Source organism: Procambarus clarkii, chromosome 19 (genome assembly GCF_040958095.1).
Source record: "Procambarus clarkii isolate CNS0578487 chromosome 19, FALCON_Pclarkii_2.0, whole genome shotgun sequence".
NCBI classification, from domain to species: Eukaryota; Metazoa; Arthropoda; class Malacostraca; order Decapoda; family Cambaridae; genus Procambarus; species Procambarus clarkii.
The window spans coordinates 20,340,181-20,360,938 of NC_091168.1; the positions used below are offsets into that span (position 1 = coordinate 20,340,181).

Genomic DNA, 20,758 nt, shown 5'->3' on the forward strand with positions numbered 1-20,758 from the left:
TTTAGCAATATCAAACGAGCAGTTCCTTGACGGTGAGTGTCCATACATCACTGGGCTGCTTCCTCAGCCTTGAGCATCCTGTATCCTTCGCTACTGAAGGAAGAAAGTGCTCAATACAGATCATCAACTGTAACTGTAACAACTTACTGTTATGTTCAAGACCAGTATTTTCAAAGCTTTCGGCCTGGCCCAACTGCCTAAACACACTATATAGCCTGCCATTACAACACAAGGCGCTCAGTCAGCAATCATTTCACACTGGCTTTAGCACACTCGAAAAGATATCTCGGTCAGCGAGCATTCATTTCTTTTAGGCCTATAAGTTGGACCATGCCTTCACAATAGGTAGATATTAGACCAAAGTTAACTAACTGTATGTAAACATACATGACGCAAACTTACTAAAAGGTCCTAGGTTCAATTTCTGTAGCAGGAGAGAAGTGCCTGTGCGACGTTTCCCTTCACCTGATGCTTATGTTCAGTTAGCAGTAAATTGGGACCTTGGAGTTGGGAACCTGTTGTGGGTTGCATCCTGGGGAAGGTCTGCCCTAGGCCCTATGGGAACATTGATAACCCTGTCTTGCTGTCTGCCACTGTAGGACAAAGATATGAGCGATAATGCAATAAGTGGTTGAATAATGTTTACTAGACCCTCAAGTGCCTGGCTTGGTTGATACCTGGTTGATACCTGGTTGATGGGGTTCTGGGAGTTCTTCTACTCCCCAAGCCCGGCCTGAGGCCAGGCTTGACGTGAGAGTTTGGTCCACCAGGCTGTTGCTTGGAGCGACCCGCAGGCCCACATACCTGACCGACGTTCCTGCCCACAGGAGGGAAGAACAAGGTGATCATCAAGAAGCTGCCTGCCAACGGTGCCAGCGAGAAACTACTGTCCGTCGGGAGCGACAAGGTCACCCCAGACCAGCGGGTGACGGTCGACGGGTCGCGCCTCACCATCACCAACACCCGCCCGCGGGACGCCGGCGCCTTCCTCTGCCAGATCGACCTGGAGCCCCCGCTGCAGCTTCGCCACACCCTCGATGTCCAGTACGCCCCGACCATCAGGGCGCTGGTGCCCCCCGAGCAGCGGGTGGCTCGGGGCAAGAGTGTGACCCTGGAGTGTTCCACCAGGGGCAACCCTGAACCGACCATACGCTGGACCCGCCAGGAAGGTCCTCTTCCCTCGGGTCAGCGAACTCATCAGGTAAGTGTTGAGGCCCACTAGCTCAAGGGACTTCCCGCGCGAAGGTTTCCTGGCTGGGAATTAAATGGTGTAATTGGGGTTGCAAACACTTTCTTAACAATATATAATGAGTTCTACAGAACCTGTTTAATGTGTTCTACAGGACCTGTATAATGTGTTCTACAGAACCTGTATAGTGTTCTACAGAACCTGTATAGTGTGTTCTACAGAACCTGTATTGTGTTCTACAGAACCTGTATAGTGTTCTACAGAACCTGTATAATGTGTTCTACAGGACCTGTATAGTGTGTTCTACAGAACCTGTATAATGTGTTCTACAGAACCTGTATAATGTGTTCTACAGGACCTGTATAATGTGTTCTACAGAACAAATGTTTTAATGCATTATGAAAGTTGTGTGAGTATCTGTGATGAGACGAGAGACCCTCGCCTTCCCTGGTGTGAGGAACGTCTCATTCTCTACAATTTAACTTACATTTCCAGTAATATATTTTCTCGTAACTTTTTCCCCTTGCATAAGTGGTCCTTAGGATAAAATATATGATCCCTTGTATATTGCAACTTTTTTTATGATTATAAAGAAGTTTTCCCCTCAAATAATTTTGCAGGTTATAGATTTCCAGAGTTTATATTGAAAAGCATAGAATTGGTCAAATAGTATGAATGTGGGAGTACTTAGTCTGAATTTGCAATACGTTACAAATTCAACGCATGAGAGGACATTTTGCTTCAGTTGGACCAATAATATAGTTTCCAAATCTCGTTTGCTTTGTAATGGATCGGTTCTGAAGGTGTTAGCAACACCATCATGTTTAGTTGAAATATATGTGTCCGTTGTTCGCAGGGGCGAATATTGTCTGAGTGGACTGCAGGTGTTGTAATTATTGTAATATACTTCCCACAAACACCTGTGGCATTGTTCCACTACCAACCCGCCTCCATTTTTCTTTTTATTTACCAAGAACCATATGTTTTCGTTCAATAAATAAATATTAAATCTTTCACTTTAGGTTAAAGAAAAGGATAATGCAAAGCTCTTATAGCGATTTCCTAAATTCTTCCGCTGTTTCCCGGTGAAGACAGAATATTGTACTTCAAGGCGATAATGGTCCTTAGCTTCAATATCTCCAAGGATGGAAGTAATGTTTCAGAAAATGTAGATCTAAAATGAAAATGTAAATGTCAAATGATCCGCGGGAGGGTTATTAAGGTCTGCCAACCACTGAAGGGTTATTAAGGTCCATCAACCTCAGGGGGGGGGGGGGGTATTTGAGGTTATCAACGTCTATAAGAGAGTTATTAAGGCCACCACTACACCTTAATAAGCAACCAGCTTATTGTTTTAATAAGCTTTAGTCCTGTACAGAGTCCTGGACTACACAAGACTTTCAGTGTATATACACCAAAAAAAGAGATCCCATCTCTCAAGTGTATACATATCCCCTGAGAACATCCTCAAGTGTCACTCAGCTCCCTTGATCTCTCCTCTCACTCGAGCTTCCTTCCCCCCCCCCCCCCACCGCAGGGTCCGAGGCTGACGGTGGAGGCGGTGGAGAGACACATGGAGGGGACCTACCTCTGCACTGCTGACAACGGTATTGGCGAGCCCGCCTCGGCCGCTGTCTCCCTCACCGTCGAGTACCCGCCAGAGGTCTCCACAGAGCGGGTGAGTAGCCCTCGGGTCGCTGATTGGAAGTCTCTTGACGATTTCAGATGTTCCTGTAATCCTGCAGCCTATTGATGATTGCAGATGTTCCTGTAATCCTGCAGCCTATTGATGATTGCAGATGTTCCTGTAATCCTGCAGCCTATTGATGATTGCAGATGTTCCTGTAATCCTGCAGCCTATTGATGATTGCAGATGTTCCTGTAATCCTGCAGCCTATTGATGATTGCAGATGTTCCTGTAATCCTGCAGCCTATTGATGATTGCAGATGTTCCTGTAATCCTGCAGCCTATTGATGATTGCAGATGTTCCTGTAATCCTGCAGCCTATTGATGATTGCAGATGTTCCTGTAATCCTGCAGCCTATTGATGATTGCAGATGTTCCTGTAATCCTGCAGCCTATTGATGATTGCAGATGTTCCTGTAATCCTGCAGCCTATTGATGATTGCAGATGTTCCTGTAATCCTGCAGCCTATTGATGATTGCAGATGTTCCTGTAATCCTGCAGCCTATTGATGATTGCAGATGTTCCTGTAATCCTGCAGCCTATTGACGAGTTCACTTGTTCCTGAAATCTTGCAGCCTGGTATAGGCCTTCCCTGGCAATTGTCTGGTCAACAAACACAGAGGCACACGCACACATTAGAACAAACTTGTAGAAGCACAGACTCACAAACTCATATACGCATAAACACAGATTCACAGAACCACAGACACAAAGTATTCGGAAATACTTATTTCGTATTTTGAAAAATACAAAATTATGTTATGATCCTTGTAACAGCACTTTGGCTTCAACACAATTATTTGTGTTTCATGTAACTAAGATTCAGGACAGGGGTTTTGTAATGCCCACTCAGAGCTGGTATTTCACAATGCCCGTTCAGTGCAGATAATTCTATCCTCTCAAGGCACTGAATTCTGTGAGGAAGACCATAGCTACAGAGCACTGAGAGTCTCCTATTGTTCCAGGCTGTGGTTCGAACTGGCGATGGTGACAAGGTCGAACTGGTGTGTGTGGTGCACGGTCTCCCGCCCCCAGACGTGGCTTGGACCAGAGACGGCCACCCACTCCCCGATAACCTGATGGACACCAAGCTCCACCTCCCGCACCAGCAGCAGCAGCAGCAGCAGGAGCACCACCAGACGCGGCAGCATCACCAGCTGCTGCCCTCGGGGCACTCCGCCGCCGCCTACTACGACCCCCACGTCAGCCAAAGCCACTTCCCTCATCGTCACACACTTACCATCGCCCACGTCACGGAGAAGGACTTCGGCGCCTACGTCTGTATAGCCGAGAACATCCATGGCCAGATGAACGGTGTTATACAGATGACAGGTGAGTGTTTGTCTCTCTCTCTCTGCCTCTCTCTCTCTCTGTCTCTGTCTCTGTCTCTCTCTCTCTCTCTCTCTCTCTCTCTCTCTCTCTCTCTCTCTCTCTCTCTCTCTCTCTCTCTCTCTCTCTCTCTCTCTCTCTCTCTCTCTCTCTCTCTCTCTCGCTCCTGTCAAGTAGCTGACAAGGAACGGGTCTCTCCTGCAGCTGTCACACAACTGACAGGCGAGTGCTTCTGTAACACACCTGCCATACAGCTGTATGACAGGTGTTGTGGACGTTAAACACTAAACGGGGTAAGCTTTACACTTATCTTGAAGGCTGTGAGGTCCTCCAGCTTATACCGTAATGGGAGGCATTTAATACCCTGCCCCGGCCTATACTAGCAAAAAGCAAGAAGAGGCATCATTGGCACTTCTCAAGCATCAGTAACCACCGCTACTCATGACAGTCACCTAGAACGGCCTCAGTATTATTTGGGAGAAAGTCCTTTCCAAGCCAGGAGGAACTATCAAAATTCCTGAGACGTTTCTCCGTACGTAGCTCGTTCTGCACATCTGACGTCACAAATCCACACATACCTGGAGACTCTCCACCTTTTTCATTCAGGAAAGAGCACTAGGATCTTAGAGCACTCGGCCTCCAGCATGAGAGAAAGGAGTGCTCTATGGACTGAGCCACAAGCTAGCCACAATAGGAAAGGATTTCAGAGGCACCAAAGCACTGCCCAACTGTTAAGCCTTCCATTGGATGCCTGCCGCTTGAGCCCAGAATAATTAGGAGAGCCATATTGTCATATAACTTGTCAACCACAATATAGTGGATGGTAATATTACATTCGGCAGGGCATTAGGATGCTCGAACACGCGACCTCAGGAATGAGAGACGAATGCTCTATCAACTGAGCCGCGAGCTCAGTGCAATTCTTCTGTGCTTGTTGCACGTGTTCTACTTGTGACTGATGTTACAGACCTTCCACACACCTGACATAACTTGAATATGTAATGGTTAATATGTTACACACCTGGCATGAATTACACACCCGTCACAGATTACAGTTGTTCTGTAATGATCATTAAGCCATTTACAGGTTAATCGGATTTGTATATTTTCACTTTCATTTCCGATAAATATTGTATGAAATGTTGCAAAAATAGCACAATGCATATGAAATATTTAGTTCCCTGAGTATGAAGGATATGCGTTCATTATCTCTCTCTCTCTCTCTCTCTCTCTCTCTCTCTCTCTCTCTCTCTCTCTCTCTCTCTCTCTCTCTCTCTCTCTCTGTCTCTCTCTCTCTGTCTCTCTCTCTCTCTCTCTCTCTCTCTCTGTCTCTCTCTCTCTCTCTCTCTCTCTCTCTCTCTCTCTCTCTCTCTCTCTCTCTCTCTCTCTCTCTCTCTCTCTCTCTCTCTCTCTCTCTCTCTCTCTCTCTCTCTCTCTCTCTCTCTCTCTCTCTCTCTCTCTCTCTCTCTCTCTGTCTCTCTGTCTCTGCCTCTCTGTCTCTCTCTGTCTCTCTCTCTCTGCCTCTCTGTCTCTCTCTGTCTGTCTCTCTCTCTCTCTCTCTCTCTCTCTCTCTCTCTCTCTCTCTCTCTCTCTCTCTCTCTCTCTCTCTCTCTCTCTCTCTCTCTCTCTCTCTCTCTCTGTCTCTCTCTCTCTCTCTCTCTCTCTCTCTCTCTCTCTGTCTCTCTCTCTCTCTCTCTCTCTCTCTCTCTCTCTCTCTCTCTCTCTCTCTCTCTCTCTCTCTCTCTCTCTCTCTCTCTCTCTCTCTCTCTCGCTCTCTCTCTCTCTCACACACACACACACTTTTTCCTCCTGCCATGTCAAGCTGAGTCCTCTTTATCCATTAGGGGTCGACCCCCCCCCCACCCCCCTCTATGACACAGTCCTTGCTCTAACCATTGGGGTAAGTCAGGCTGCCGAGGTTCGATTCCCTATGCGGTCACGAGAGTTTATAGATATCTATCTATACTTTATAAGAAAAAATGTCAGTTTGTCAAAAGTTGGAGGCCTGAGGCTTAGGGCTAGCCTTGCTCAAATTTGTAACAGAAATGGTCTGGGGTACTCCGACATAGGCTGGTCAGAGTAGGCCTAAATTAGATTATTTAAGAAATATTAATAATTATTCACCCGCCACTCCGAAATTTGTTTTTAATTTCAAGCAAATTAAATATAATTTGCTTAACAAGTTTTTTTTTTATAATTAGTCTGTCATATATTCTCAAACGTGAATGGTATAAACACGTAAGAACATGATCTTGAAAGTGGAATAAAGAAGTCAAACATTGAAGAGGCATATCCAGAGATGTTAAAGAACAGTTAAACTATTCTGGGTGTTCTTCATACCAGTTGGTGGCTGGGCGTGTATTCTGCCAGCTAATCATGCCAATTAATATTCTAATTGGGGGATTAATTGTAGATTTATGTATAATTAAGCTCATTTTGATAAGATATATGTTGTATGCACTTTATCACTTTTTAAGTTGCTATAGCTTATGTGCAGATAATGAGATAGGTCTGTTAATTCTACTTAGTCCACTAATGACAAATTCATACCTCTTCCCTAATTTCAGTTAACAGTATTTCTTAACCTACTAGAGGATGGTCAGGTGAGGTGTGGACCCGTTATATAAATAATCGATAGCAAATAATCATCCATTTTGTTCCCAGTAGCTGAATCTATAGCAACAATAATCATCATTACGGGCTATTCATGCCCGTGTCACCTCTTGGGTGGCTTAACCTTTATCAATCAATCAATCATCAATCTAACTCCAAGAGTGGTTCAGTACAGACGCTTGAGAGATATTATCACACATACACAACATTCACCAACAACAATGTAACACTTGAAATGTCCAGTTCTTACCCTCACAAAACTCTTCAGCCTCAACACATAGCAGACTCCAGCCACATGGAGCTTCCACGCTCTCGTCCCGCACTTATTATTATTAACATCTTTATTGACAAAATTAATTACAATTTTGCCTAATCTGAGGATTTTGATAGTCTTATTAAATTGAGGTTAATGCTAGTATTCACTGTCACGCAGGACAGAGGGTCATACATAAGACAATAGGTCTAAACTGTAGGCTGAAGCACATATATATCACGGTTACAATCAATGTTTTAATGTGTGAATATGTGACAACAACTTTCTATTGTGCACTGCCACACAAGGGCAGGGATGGGTTCATAAGTGATGCAGCTTAGAGTATAAATAGAAATTGTTCTTCATTCTTTAAAATGGACAAGCAAATTTTGGGTAAATTGTTAGGATGTCGTCCAGAACACCTGAGTCAATAAAATAGTTACACAGTTGGTGGTACAATAGGCCAGGAGGTCTAAAGTCCTTTACGGTTTCACATTCATCAATATAGTGTTCTAGTGAGTGCATTAAAGGTTTATCACAGAGTTTACAATCTGAATATTCTGGTAGTGGCTCAGCCTCACTAACCTGCCAGATGTGTCTATAGCCAAGGCGAATTCGCGCAATTACTACATCACATTGCCTGGTCCGGTTACTGTGCTGACCATACAAATACCTATTATTACAGAACTTGTCATAACTTTTAATACTGCAGCTTTCAGGTCTCTGTGCATTTCTTAGTTCTTCTAAATCTGAATTAATTTCTTTAATTTGTATGTTTCTAATAACTGCATTAGATAGTCCAAAGTCATAATCAATGTTTTCTTTCCTGCAAGCCTCATTGGCCAATTGATCTACAAAGTCATGTTTTTCAACTCCAACATGGGATGGGATCCACACAAATTTTATACAAGAATTATTATCATCGGCAAAAATTACATTCCATTTAATATTACAAGCTACTTCCGACATACATTGTGATGGGTTATTTAAGGACTGCAGAGCACTTTTAGAGTCACAGAAAATAACTCCACCACCATTGAGCTTAAGGTATTCAGTGGCTAGATAAATACCCAATAGCTCGGTCTGTGTCGTGCTTGCCCAGTTGTTCAATCTCTGTGTACTAGTCATGATCATTTCATTCCCTTTATACACTGCACATGCACAACCTGTTCTACCAGTGCCTAACTGCACAGAGCCATCAGTAAAGGCATAGGATTCAGTCGGTTTGAGAATTTGAAGATGACTGTCAATAGCTTCTAATGTTATACATCTCAAAATGTCAGTGTTATACATTTGTTTTACACTGATGGGAGTATAATGCAGAGAGACCTCCACATCTTTCCAAGGGGGAATATAGTGAACAGTTTTATCAGGGCTAAGAGACACATTCAGTTTCTGAAGATTATAGGCACAACAACTGAGCCACACACTGTAGGGAGCTTTTTGCGGCGGATTGAGGGGACAGTCAGAATTGTTTAGAATGGATCTCAATTTAATTTGAATAGAGCTGGGGGGACCATTATTTTTCAAAGTTTTGGCGCAAAACATAGTACTAAGTAGAACTATTCTTTCGTAAATGGAAGGTAAGTTTAGTTCCTTTCTCATGTTAACAATTCTGACAGTTCTAGGACAACCCAGGATGATGCGCATGGCATCATTCTGTACTACATCTAGGCCTTGTAATTGTTTAGGAGAAAAATTAAGAAGATGCAAGGCATAATAATCAACAACAGATCGTATAAAGGCAATATAAAAACTACGAGCATATTTTATGTTAATGCCAAATCCTTTGCCAACAAGAGTTCTGAGAGGTTTAAGACGCTCAACAAGTTTTTTACGCAGGTTGCTGATGAGATTTGTATCATTAACCTCGACTCCAAGATATTTATAAGACTCACAAGTCTCCACGGGCACTCCATTAATAGTATAGTTAGCATGAAGAGAATGGGGAATAAGAACCCTTGTTTTATCAACAGAGATTATGAGGCCACATTCTACTACTTTCTTGGAGAATGTATCAAGTAACATTTGTAGCCTTGGTTTACTGTGTGCCATAATACAAATATCATCAGCATAACATATAACTGTTTCCGTAGGTTGTACAGGTATGTCATGGATAAGTTTGTGCATAAGTATATTGAAGAGCATAGGGCTTAGGACACCACCTTGAGGTGTGCCTAGTTCGAATGCATCTGTTCTTGTACTTTTAACTCCTTTAAATAGGACACAGCTCTTCTCCGCATTCAGAGCGCCGCGCTCTACACACCCCACATCCGAGCTGGTCTATACCCCCGGCCTCCCTCACCTCTCTGCCCTGCTCCAGGCTTCGTCACAACTACTACAACACTACACTGCCAACAAACCGACTGCTGTAACCAAGACTATACAAAATATGGAAAACCATTAAACTCGACCAAATAACATAACATAATCATACGTTACAAAGTAAATAATGAGACAAAGGTAAAAGGGACTCTGTTTAATTACACTTTTTGATCCGTCAGTCATTCTCAGATTTCCTCGACTCATTTGTCTTCCTCACTCTCCATATACCCTCATATATCTTCCTCATTCTTTCTCCCTCCTCTCATTGATCTTGCTCTCTCTCCTCAGGTCTGCCCAAGCCTCCCCAGGTGACCAGCAGCCCCATAGGGGGGGAGAGTCACAGGTACACCCTCACCTGGGAGACTGAGAGTTACTATCCCATCACAGAGTTCCTCATTAAGTACCGCAAGACTCACCTGGGAGCCTGGCATGTGAGTATAGTCACCTGGGAGCCTGGTATGTGAGTATAGTTACCTGGGAGCCTGGCATGTGAGTATAGTCACCTGGGAGCCTGGTATGTGAGTATAGTTACCTGGGAGCCTGGCATGTGAGTATAGTTACCTGGGAGCCTGGCATGTGAGTATAGTCACCTGGGAGCCTGGTATGTGAGTATAGTTACCTGGGAGCCTGGCATGTGAGTATAGTTACCTGGGAGCCTGGCATGTGAGTATGGTTACCTGGGAGCCTGGCATGTGAGTATAGTCACCTGGGAGCCTGGCATGTGAGTATAGTCACCTGGGAGCCTGGCATGTGAGTATAGTCTCTAGGTAGCCTGGTATGTGAGCTATCACTTAGTCACCTCTCAGTTGCACACCTAGAAAAGGTCTTTGGGAATTTGGTACCTTGTTATCCCTCTAAAATTGTCGGAAAATTATCAGTCAGAAAATATTAAAATGTATAATAATATTTTACAAAAAAATAATAAGTGTAAGATTGTTATTAATCCCACTAAGATTGTTATTAATCCCACTGAGATTGTTATTGATCCCACTGAGATTGTTATTGATCCCACTGAGATTGTTATTAATCCCACTGAGATTGTTATTGATCCCACTGAGATTGTTATTGATCCCACTGAGATTGTTATTAATCCCACTGAGATTGTTATTGATCCCACTGAGATTGTTATTAATCCCACTGAGATTGTTATTAATCCCACTGAGATTGTTATTAATCCCGCATGAGCTAACTACGATGCTCCCAACTACACAGTTATCATAGTGTGTGAGCCACCGTGCGTGTGGGTCACATATTTACAACACTGGCATAAACATGTGTCTCCCAAACACATGCCATCACCTGCAAGAATGAAATTGAATTAAGGATAATAGTTGCTCGATTAAATCACGAATGCATGTACAATATATGAATAATATGTGTGTATAATATATATACAACATGTGCATACCGATAATACATACCCCCTCAACAGGTGGAGTATGAGGACAGGTGTGGTATGAGGACATTTGTGGTAGGACAGGTGTGGTATGAGGACAGGTGGAGTATGAGGACATGTGTGGTATCAGGATAGGTGTGGTATGAGGACAGGTGGAGTATGAGGACAAGTGTAGTATGAGGACAGGTGTGGTATGAGGACAGGTGGAATATGAGGACATGTGTGGTATCAGGATAGGTGTGGTATGAGGACAGGTGGAGTATGAGGACATGTGTGGTATCAGGATAGGTGTGGTATGAGGACAGGTGGAGTATGAGGACATGTGTGGTATCAGGATAGGTGTGGTATGAGGACAGGTGGAATATGAGGACATGTGTGGTATCAGGATAGGTGTGGTATGAGGACAAGTGTAGTATGAGGACAGGTGTGGTATGAGGACAGGTGGAATATGAGGACATGTGTGGTATCAGGATAGGTGTGGTATGAGGACAGGTGGAGTATGAGGACATGTGTGGTATCAGGATAGGTGTGGTATGAGGACAGGTGGAGTATGAGGACATGTGTGGTATCAGGATAGGTGTGGTATGAGGACAGGTGGAATATGAGGACATGTGTGGTATCAGGATAGGTGTGGTATGAGGACAAGTGTAGTATGAGGACAGGTGTGGTATGAGGACAGGTGGAATATGAGGACATGTGTGGTATCAGGATAGGTGTGGTATGAGGACAAGTGTGGTATCAGGATAGGTGTGGTATGAGGACAGGTGGAATATGAGGACATGTGTGGTATCAGGATAGGTGTGGTATGAGGACAAGTGTAGTATGAGGACAGGTGTGGTATGAGGACAGGTGGAATATGAGGACATGTGTGGTATCAGGATAGGTGTGGTATGAGGACAGGTGGAGTATGAGGACAGGTGTGGTATGAGGACAGGTGTGGTATGAGGACAGGTATTAAGGTAGAGTTTATGACAGATGAACCGGACGCTGATGATGGCTGGGTCGTGGCTGAAGGTGTCACAGACGGTGGGGGAGGCGGAGGTGAGGCAGCAGGGGTCACGCCTGCTCCTGGCCTGCCACCTCCAGGGCCTGGAGGTGGCCTCCGACTACGTGGCCGTCGTCAGAGTCAGGAACAAGTATGGTTGGTCCGCCGAGTCTGACAGCTTCTCCTTCTCCACCAGGAAAGGTGAAGCTCATGTAATTATTCTTGCTTTATTATCTACCTTATTCTCCATTGTGTTCGTGTTGTATTTCATTGTATTTGTGTTTATTACACATTACTTGATTAACATTATTTTAAATTCAACCTAGAATGATTACAAAAACTGTCAGTAATGAAATATTTTAGACTGTGACAGTCAGTCATATCTTCCACTATTATGTAGTATTTTTAACTATATGTAATTGAATTTGTAATTATTTCAGCGCTGAAGGTGCTACAGTCTACGAGCAGAGCGTCGCCACTGGCCACTGCGCTCTGCGTGTCTGTGCTGCTGGCAGCTCTCTGCCTCACTCTCATGTAACACGCGTTCGCATACACGAATCCGACTGTACTGTCATGAGTAGAGCTGTCTGGTGAAACATTTCCACGGCTGTATATCGAACTCCGGACACTGTAATAATCACCATGGCGGAAGTTGTTGAGTTTTGGGTAAACAAAGTGACTGATGGATCATCATTGGCTCTCTACCATTGTCAAGTGCAGCATGTAGCCTAGTAGTAGGCATCCGTCAGTCTCAGGAGACTATGGAATTGCGCTCTGGTTGTCGGTCTGGAGTGGCCTCTCCAGAGCGCAAAGCCGGGGTAGGTTGATACAGGGAGGAGAAGCTGTTACCCAAGCAGCAGGTTTTCCCCTCTCCACGGCGCCGAAAGTCTCCAATGGAAAGGCAAACACCCTTCTCTAACATCAATCGAAAACGACACCGATGTTTCGTGTGGCCGGATATGTCAATTATTTATTTAGATGATGGTTGTAATAGAGGAGAGGTGTGAAGAGGAAGCCAGGAGCCCACTGGAGTGTACGAGGCTTCCTGGAGCACTGCCTCGGGCACGCTGGTGTGTGCGAGGCTTCCTGGAGCACAGCCTCGGGCACGCTGGTGTGTGCGAGGCTTCCTGGAGCACAGCCTCGGGCACGCTGGTGTGTGCGAGGCTTCCTGGAGCACAGCCTCGGGCACGCTGGTGTGTGCGAGGCTTCCTGGAGCACAGCCTCGGGCACGCTGGTGTGTGCGAGGCTTCCTGGAGCACAGCCTCGGGCACGCTGGTGTTTCCGCCGGGGCTCTCCCACCACGGCCTTCACGCCTGCCTGCTTCTAAATGCACCTGAAAGTAATTGGCGGCGAAAATATTTTCCTCCTCGCAAGAGCCTTTCAAGGCTTTTTGACTCGAGTAACTTGCAACAGCAGCAACAGCAAGGAGCAGCAGCAGCAGCATCACCAACAGCAGCAGCAGCAGCAAGGAGCAGCAGCAGCAGCAGCTGTAACACCATGGCGGCAGTCGTCTCGCGGTAGCCGTACAGTCGAGTTGATATTTCAGTTAATTGTGAGATGGCTGTCCATTTTTATGATGATTAAATTCCTTTTATCTCCAATGATGGAAATAAGTTTGTTATTGATGTAGACTATTTGATGGTTGCTGTTTCCACTGAGACAGAAGATTTCGTGTCTTCGGACCGCAACCAGTACTGTTTGTAACTATTTTTTCGTTCAAGCGGAAGCTTAGGATATATGTGTGTGTGTGTGTGTGTGTGTGTGTGTGTGTGTACTCACCTAATTGAACTCACATAGTTGTGCTTGCGGGGGTTGAGCTCTGGCTCTCTTGTCCCGCCTCTCAATTGTCAGTCAACTAGTGTACAGATTCCTGAGCCTACTGGGCTCATATCTACATTTGAAACTGTGTATGGAGTTTCCCTCTACAGCAATAGCAAGCAGCAGCATGTATATGAGTGTGTGTGTGTGAGAGAGAGAGAGAGAGAGAGAGAGAGAGAGAGAGAGAGAGAGAGAGAGAGAGAGAGAGAGAGAGAGAGAGAGAGAGAGAGAGAGAATACTTCGCTGCGGAAGGCTAACAATCCATGTCTAGCCGTAAGGTATCGTGGATTGACGAAACTAACAGTTTTTCTTTGAGCTGTACAAGACTTCTGATAGAGGTAGAGCTTACCCGAATATTAGGTTATTAATCAGGACAAGAGTGAATAAGACATCTGAAGAGATGTTGAGAATACAAAGCAAGATATCATACGAACATGAAAGAAATTCTCAATTTTAAAAGGCACTTGACAATTGTTAATATGTAAGACTCCTAGGCAATCTGACCATATATGTTTCAAAAATATAGATGGAGCCGAGATGGCATGTAACGCCAAGATAATCCCAAGGTAACAAGATAACACTAAGGTAGCACCAATATAACCCCAAGGTAACAAGATAACACCTAGGTAACCCCCAATATAACATCAACGTAATATCAAGATAACACCAACGTAGTGCCAAAATAACACAAAGATAACACCCAGGGGAAAATGGCCAACGTTCCCTGTACTGAATGTGATCACAGCAACTTTTTGGACAAAGTTTTGTTTGTGAAATAAAGTTGAAGATAAGATATATGCTAATTAGCGAATTACTTAAGTGCTCTTGTGCCGGAAATCAAGAAGGAAAAAAACCATTTACTAATCAAAGAAGAATGACAACAAATTGCCATAATGGCCGGAAAAATTAGAGATGAACCCTTAGCCAAAAAAAAAGCTTATTAAGCTGTCACAGCTTAAAACACTCTGGATTCTTACACAGCCAAATTCTGGTATGACGCCACTATGGTACTGACGAGGTTCCCGCGTTAGGCACAGTTTTATGCATTAAATATAACGATGTTAACATTAAGTTGTATATAAGTGTACGATACTTTTGTCAATAAAACACTATGATGTACCGTGTTTCTATATTTTCCTTAGATGATTTATTTTATCGTAAGACTGTTCATGTTATCCTTGAAGGTCTTGATGTTATCCCGGTATAGGACTTTTGTCATGTGGTACAGGACCTGTGTGGTGTGGTACAGGACCTGTGTGTTGTAGTACAGGACCTGTGTGTTGTGGTACAGAACCTGTGTGTTGTGGTACAGGACCTGTGTGTTGTGGTACAGGACCTGTGTGGTGTGGTATAGGATCTGTAAACTGCGGTACAGGACCTGTGTGGTGTGGTACAGGACCTATGTGTTGTGGTACAGGACCTGTGTGTTGTGGTACAAGACCTGTGTGTTGTGGTACAGGACCTGTGATCTGTATTCACCTAGTTGTTGTATTCACCTAGTTGTGTTTGCGGGGGTTGAGCTTTGCTCTTTCGGCCCGCCTCTCAACTGTCAATCAACTGTGTACTAACTACACTAGCTACTTTTTTTTCTGTGGTACAGGACCTGTGTGTTGTGGTACAGGACCTGTGTGGTGTGGTACAGAACCTATGTGCTGTAGTACATGACCTGTGTGTTGTGATACAGGACCTGTGTGGTGTGGTACAGGAGCTGTGTGGTGTGGTACAGGACCTGTGTGGTGTGGTACAGGACCTGTGTGGTGTGGTACAGGACCTGTGTGGTGTGGTACAGGACCTGTGTGTTGTGGTACAGGACCTGTGAGTTGTGGTACAGGACCTGTGAGTTGTGGTACAGGACTTGTGAGTTGTGGTACAGGGCCTGTGAGTTGTGGTACAGGACCTGTGTGTTGTGGTACAGGACCTGTGTGTTGTGGTACAGGACCTGTGTGTTGTGGTACAGGACTTGTGAGTTGTGGTACAGGACCTGTGTGTTGTGGTACAGGACCTGTGAGCTGTGGTACAGGACCTGTGTGCTGTGGTACATGACCTGTGTGCTGTGGCACAGGACCTGTGAGCTGTGGTACAGGACCTGTGTGGTGTGGTACAGGACCTGTGTGGTGTGGTACAGGACCTGTGTGGTGTGGTACAGGACCTGTGTGGTGTGGTACAGGACCTGTGTGGTGTGGTACAGAACCCGGAAGAAGAAGAAGAAGCGGGAGTAGACAACAACAAACAGGAAGTAGTGAAGAACATGGACACAGAGGAAGATGAAATGTAAAACAGAGTAACACCAAGATGACAGAAGAGAAACGTAAAGCACCGGGAAAGGACACGGGAGGAGATAAAGCAGAGGAGGAAGTCAAGGAAGCGGGAGCAGGCGAAGAAGAGGAGGAGGAGGAAGTCAAGAGCCTCCCGTTGCTCTGGATTCCCACAATAAGTCGGAAGCTTTCTGACGGGAGATTAAAGCCTCCCCACTCGCCCAAAGGTAACCTTTTTCCTGGGATTTATTGTGGATGGTAATCCCTGTAGAGTGTGCTGGGTGAGAGGCAGTGTCAGGGGTGAGTAGCTGATTCACTGTGAAGGGCTGAATCAGGGTTAAGGGATGATTCAGGTTCAGGAGCAGAGTGACGGTCAAGGGGACTGAATCAGGGATAGGGACTGAGTGAGGAGAAGAGGCTGAGAGAGGTCCTGGGATGAGAAGGGGCAGGAGGATGAGTGAGAGTGATGGGGAGGATGAATGAGGGTCGGAAACTGAGTGAGAGTAAGGGCCTGAGTGAGCGGGTGAGTGCGGATGAAGGCGGGGGAGGGCTGAGTCTCAGATTAGAGCTGAGTAAGGGGGAGGTGGTAAATCAGGGTGTGAAAGGGTGAGTGAGCAAAAGGTAAGGGGGGTTGAGTGTGGATGAGGGAGTTGAGTACATGTGTGAGGGATTGAGTAAGCGTCAAAAGACTCTTGCCCCAATAAGTAGACCTTTCCCAGTAGCCCGCCCTCTCTCCCCCCCCCCCACCCCTTCTGTCAAACATCCCTTCAACCACTAATAATTCCGCGAACTTTCCAATAATTCCCTGCATTTCTCAATAATTCCCCCCCTGCCATCACTCAATAACTCCCTGCCATCACTCAATAATTCCCAGCCTTTTCCCAATAATTTCCCGCCTACTTCCAATAGTTCCCGATCCTCAATTTTTTTTTTGTCTATCACTTAACAACATTTTCCTACATTGGTCATAATTGTTTTCTTTCGAAAATTCTGCCGATTTTTTATATTTTAGTTTGGTGACGTAGTTTATTTTCAATACCACAAATCTAATACAAATCTTCACACACGTCTCACAGATTCGGTGCTTCACACAACAGCTTCTAAAATCCTCGTGAATGAGCATAATTCCTAAATTTATATGAAATTGGAAACAAATTACACAAATGGCCTGAAATTTAGTGAGTTTATCTTGAATTTGGTAAATCTCTGGCATTGCCAGGGACACATAACAGACACATACATATGTGTGTGTAATTTTTGTTTTGTATATATACAATTTGTGTGTTTACTAGTAGTGTTTTTGCGGGGGTTGAGCTTTGCTCTTTCGGCCCGCCTCTCAACTGTCAATCAACTGTTTACTAACTACTACTTTTTTTTTCCCCCACACCACACACCCCAGGAAGCAGCCCGTGACAGCTGACTAACTCCCAGGTACCTATTTACTGCTAGGTAACAGTGTAACAAACTAGGCTGTTGTAAGAATTATTCCAGAAGGTTCCAGAAGTTCGAGTAGGGACCTGACCTCTCAACAACGCCCAGTCCCCTGGGAATTAGCAGGTCTGAGTCACAAATGGCGGGTATCTTTGTTCATAGCTGCGTATAATGAACCATCCTATAGTATTCAGTAATTTAGAGAAAATTAGCCTTTATTCATTTTGCATTAAAATTATATTGTATAATAGTACTGGATACAATATCAAGAGTATTCTAATTATTGAGTTTAAGTCACCATCAGTGACGTCACGAATCAGATCTAACTTGTAAGGCGGAGTGACCGGCGGTCATAGGTCAGTAGGGTTGACAGGTCTACTATTTCTCAAAGTTTTAATAACCATTTTTGTGATCGGGAACAGCTCTGCCGTTAGAGGCTTGTGTAATTTAATTTCAGTAAAATAATTCAACCAGTCTGGATCAATTAAGTACAACAGAGTTTAATTGTTATAACTTAAACCTTGCTAGTAACTTGGTAGAACTTTGACTGACTAGGCGGAAGGATACAATGCTCTGTCTGGGGTAGACCAGACAAGGGAGAGATCAGTGTGAATACGGGAGCAGCTGGGAGAGGTCAAACATCTTACCTCTCCCCAAGACCAGCCCAACATCTAGAACTGGTCGCCCAAGGTATAGTTGCTATTGTTATGTATAGAAATAGTCTCATTTGCCATTCAGGTCAAGTAGGGAGTGTTAAAGTGACAGGGAGTGAACATATTTAGATTTTGTTTTAGTTTTCTTTTAATAAATTAAATTTGTTAATATTTTGCATTTCATTATTTCCATGTGTTTTATGTGTAAACTTGTCCTGGTCACGTGGTCCACACGAGGTAAAGTTGGATTGGGCGCCGATTCTAACATCGAATCGGAATTATCATTACCGTGTAATTTATTCCACACTCAAGGTCATCGTATATAGTGGGGATCAAGCCCCTAGGTTGATTAATTAGCGTGATCGATCCAGACCTCGACCATTGCTCTTGTGTTACTGGTCTGGTGGTGGCAGCGTAGAGGCGACTCTAGGGTTTTGTTCAGAGCCTAGGTCACGTCATACTGGGTGTAGAATCCTAAGTCGGTCAATCGTCTTAGGACCACGTGGCGTGGAGTTGGCTTTACCCGTGTTACAACAGGGGCACTTAGGGTGAAAGAAACTTTGCCCATTTGTTTCTGCCTCGTGCGGGAATCGAACCCACGCCACAGAATTACGAGTCCTGCGCGCTATCCACCAGGCTACGAGGCCTCTGACGGTTGTGATAATGCAGTTATAAGAATATAAGTAATATTTTTGTTATATCCATCCAACAACATAAGCATCACCATCTCATCTCTAGTGTAAATATCACCATCACTGGTGCCAGAATCACCATCACTAGTGCCAACATCACCATCACTAATGCCACCATCTCTAGTGTAAACATCACCATCACTAATGCCACCGTCACCATCTCTAGTGTAAACATCACCATCTCTAGTGTAAACATCACCATCTCTAGTGTAAATATCACCATCTCTAGTGTAAACATCACCATCTCTAGTGTAAATATCACCATCTCTAGTGTAAATATCACCATCACTGGTGCCAGTCAACATCACTAGTGCCAACATCACCATCACTAATGCCACCATCTCTAGTGTAAACATCACCATCACTAGTGCCAAAAGGTACTAAACATGGCTCTCTCTCTCTCTCTCTCTCTCTCTCTCTCTCTCTCTCTCTCTCTCTCTCTCTCTCTCTCTCTCTCTCTCTCTCCCTCTCCCTCTCCCTCTCCCTCTCCCTCTCTCTCTCTCTCTCTCTCTCTCTCTCTCTCTCTCTCTCTCTTAGCATCATCCTGGTCCTTAGTTTATGAAGAGTATCGTCTCCTCAATTAAGTCAACTTTAGTCAACTTTTTCTCAAGAAGTTAAACAAAGACGAATCCGGACTTGTGGATTTATTCACTTCACCGAGTTTTTTGATGCCATTTTTGCATTGCTTTTTTTTGTCTCGAAGAACGTAATTAGCGCGCACACTTCTCGCACAGGCGTCTGTCGCTTCTTTGAAGTGTTAATGAGGCGCTGAACAAAAGTAACCGCGAGGAAAACTTTACCGAATGGAAAGAGTCTAAAATACAAGAGTTTCCCATCTCAGTCTGACTACATGCTTCCCTGCACGGCCGTCCCTCCGTGCTCTTTGTTTCGTCCGGGTCGGTTATGGGGCTAAACTTATTGGAACGGCATTTGTAAACTCTTATTTTTTTTTTTTTTTTTTTTTTTTTTTTTTTTTTTTTTTTTTTTTTTTTGAGATATATACAAGAGTTGTTACATTCTTGTACAGCCACTAGTACGCGTAGCGTTTCGGGCAAGTCCTTAATCCTATGGTCCCTGGAATACGATCCCCTGCCGCGAAGAATCGTTTTTTCATCCAAGTACACATTTTACTGTTGCGTTAAACAGAGGCTACAGTTAAGGAATTGCGCCCAGTAAATCCTCCCCGGCCAGGATACGAACCCATGACATAGCGCTCGCGGAACGCCAGGCGAGTGTCTTACCACTACACCACGGAGTCTTATTATCGCCGACTATTCCTCTTTTTGATCTACACCCTTAATGAAAATTTGTAAAACTACCTGTGATGAGATTTTGAATAAAAATTGTGAATTTTATTAAAAAACGTGTCCTAGACACTGGGCCAGGAGCTAAAGTTGGAATGTCAGAGGAAACAGGACATATCTTGGTTGGCTGGACCATCCCACATCCTTTTGGCCAAGACACATCCTGGTGGACAATACACATCCTGGTGGACAAGACATCCTGGGGTTGGCTGTACCACCACGCATCCGGGTTGCCAAGATATACATCCTGGTGGACACATCCTGTTCCTATCTTATCGTGACTCTTATCCCCACACTTATCTTGGCCATATTAGAATGTGAATCAATCTGATGTCTCCCGCAAGCGCTGACAGCCACTGTACACAACATGAGTGTTGCCAAGATGCATGAGTAGTTTAGTAGTCTACTAGCTAGCTTATACGAGCTTGTCTGTACTAACTAACCAGTACTAGCTGGCCTGTACTAGCAAACGTCAGGTGGACTAGGAGGTCATAGTTTCTTATTTTCATAAGTTGACGCTTCCTCGGACTATTGATCATTGACCTTGAAAGGCAGATTGTCACACTCGTAGGCTTCTGGTTAGACAAAACCACTTCCACCGTGACGGTTGTCACCTGGTGGAGTACCACAGTGGGAGACACAGGCAGGTACTTACCTTTTTATTTTATTTTATTTTTTATTTTTTTATTTTTTTTACGTAACAGCACTTACCAAGCAGTGACTACGGGGAAGTGAAGTTCACTATAATTGAAGCCTCGCCTACTATCTTTGGTCTTGTGTTATCGGTTATGTTATTTAAAACAGTCGAGCAATAGTAGATAATATTA

The 20,758-nt window shown here is 44.4% G+C and overlaps 1 protein-coding gene across 2 annotated transcripts in view; it reads left to right on the forward strand.

Annotated features, from left to right (window-relative positions):
* LOC123757691 (protein amalgam) overlaps positions 1 to 14,715 on the forward strand; it is a 199,510-nt gene extending 184,795 nt beyond the window's left edge. Inside the window, exons 4-9 of one of the 2 annotated variants that reach the window (XM_069327076.1) lie at positions 828 to 1,201; positions 2,727 to 2,867; positions 3,843 to 4,209; positions 9,686 to 9,828; positions 11,769 to 11,990; positions 12,219 to 14,715. In XM_069327076.1, the coding sequence (XP_069183177.1) occupies positions 828 to 1,201; positions 2,727 to 2,867; positions 3,843 to 4,209; positions 9,686 to 9,828; positions 11,769 to 11,990; positions 12,219 to 12,224 (1,253 nt within the window). In that variant the 3' untranslated portion in view covers positions 12,225 to 14,715. The remainder of the gene's footprint in view (positions 1 to 827; positions 1,202 to 2,726; positions 2,868 to 3,842; positions 4,210 to 9,685; positions 9,829 to 11,768; positions 11,991 to 12,218) is intronic. The other variant, XM_069327075.1, reaches the window with a different exon arrangement.
* The last annotated feature ends 6,043 nt before the right edge of the window (positions 14,716 to 20,758 follow it).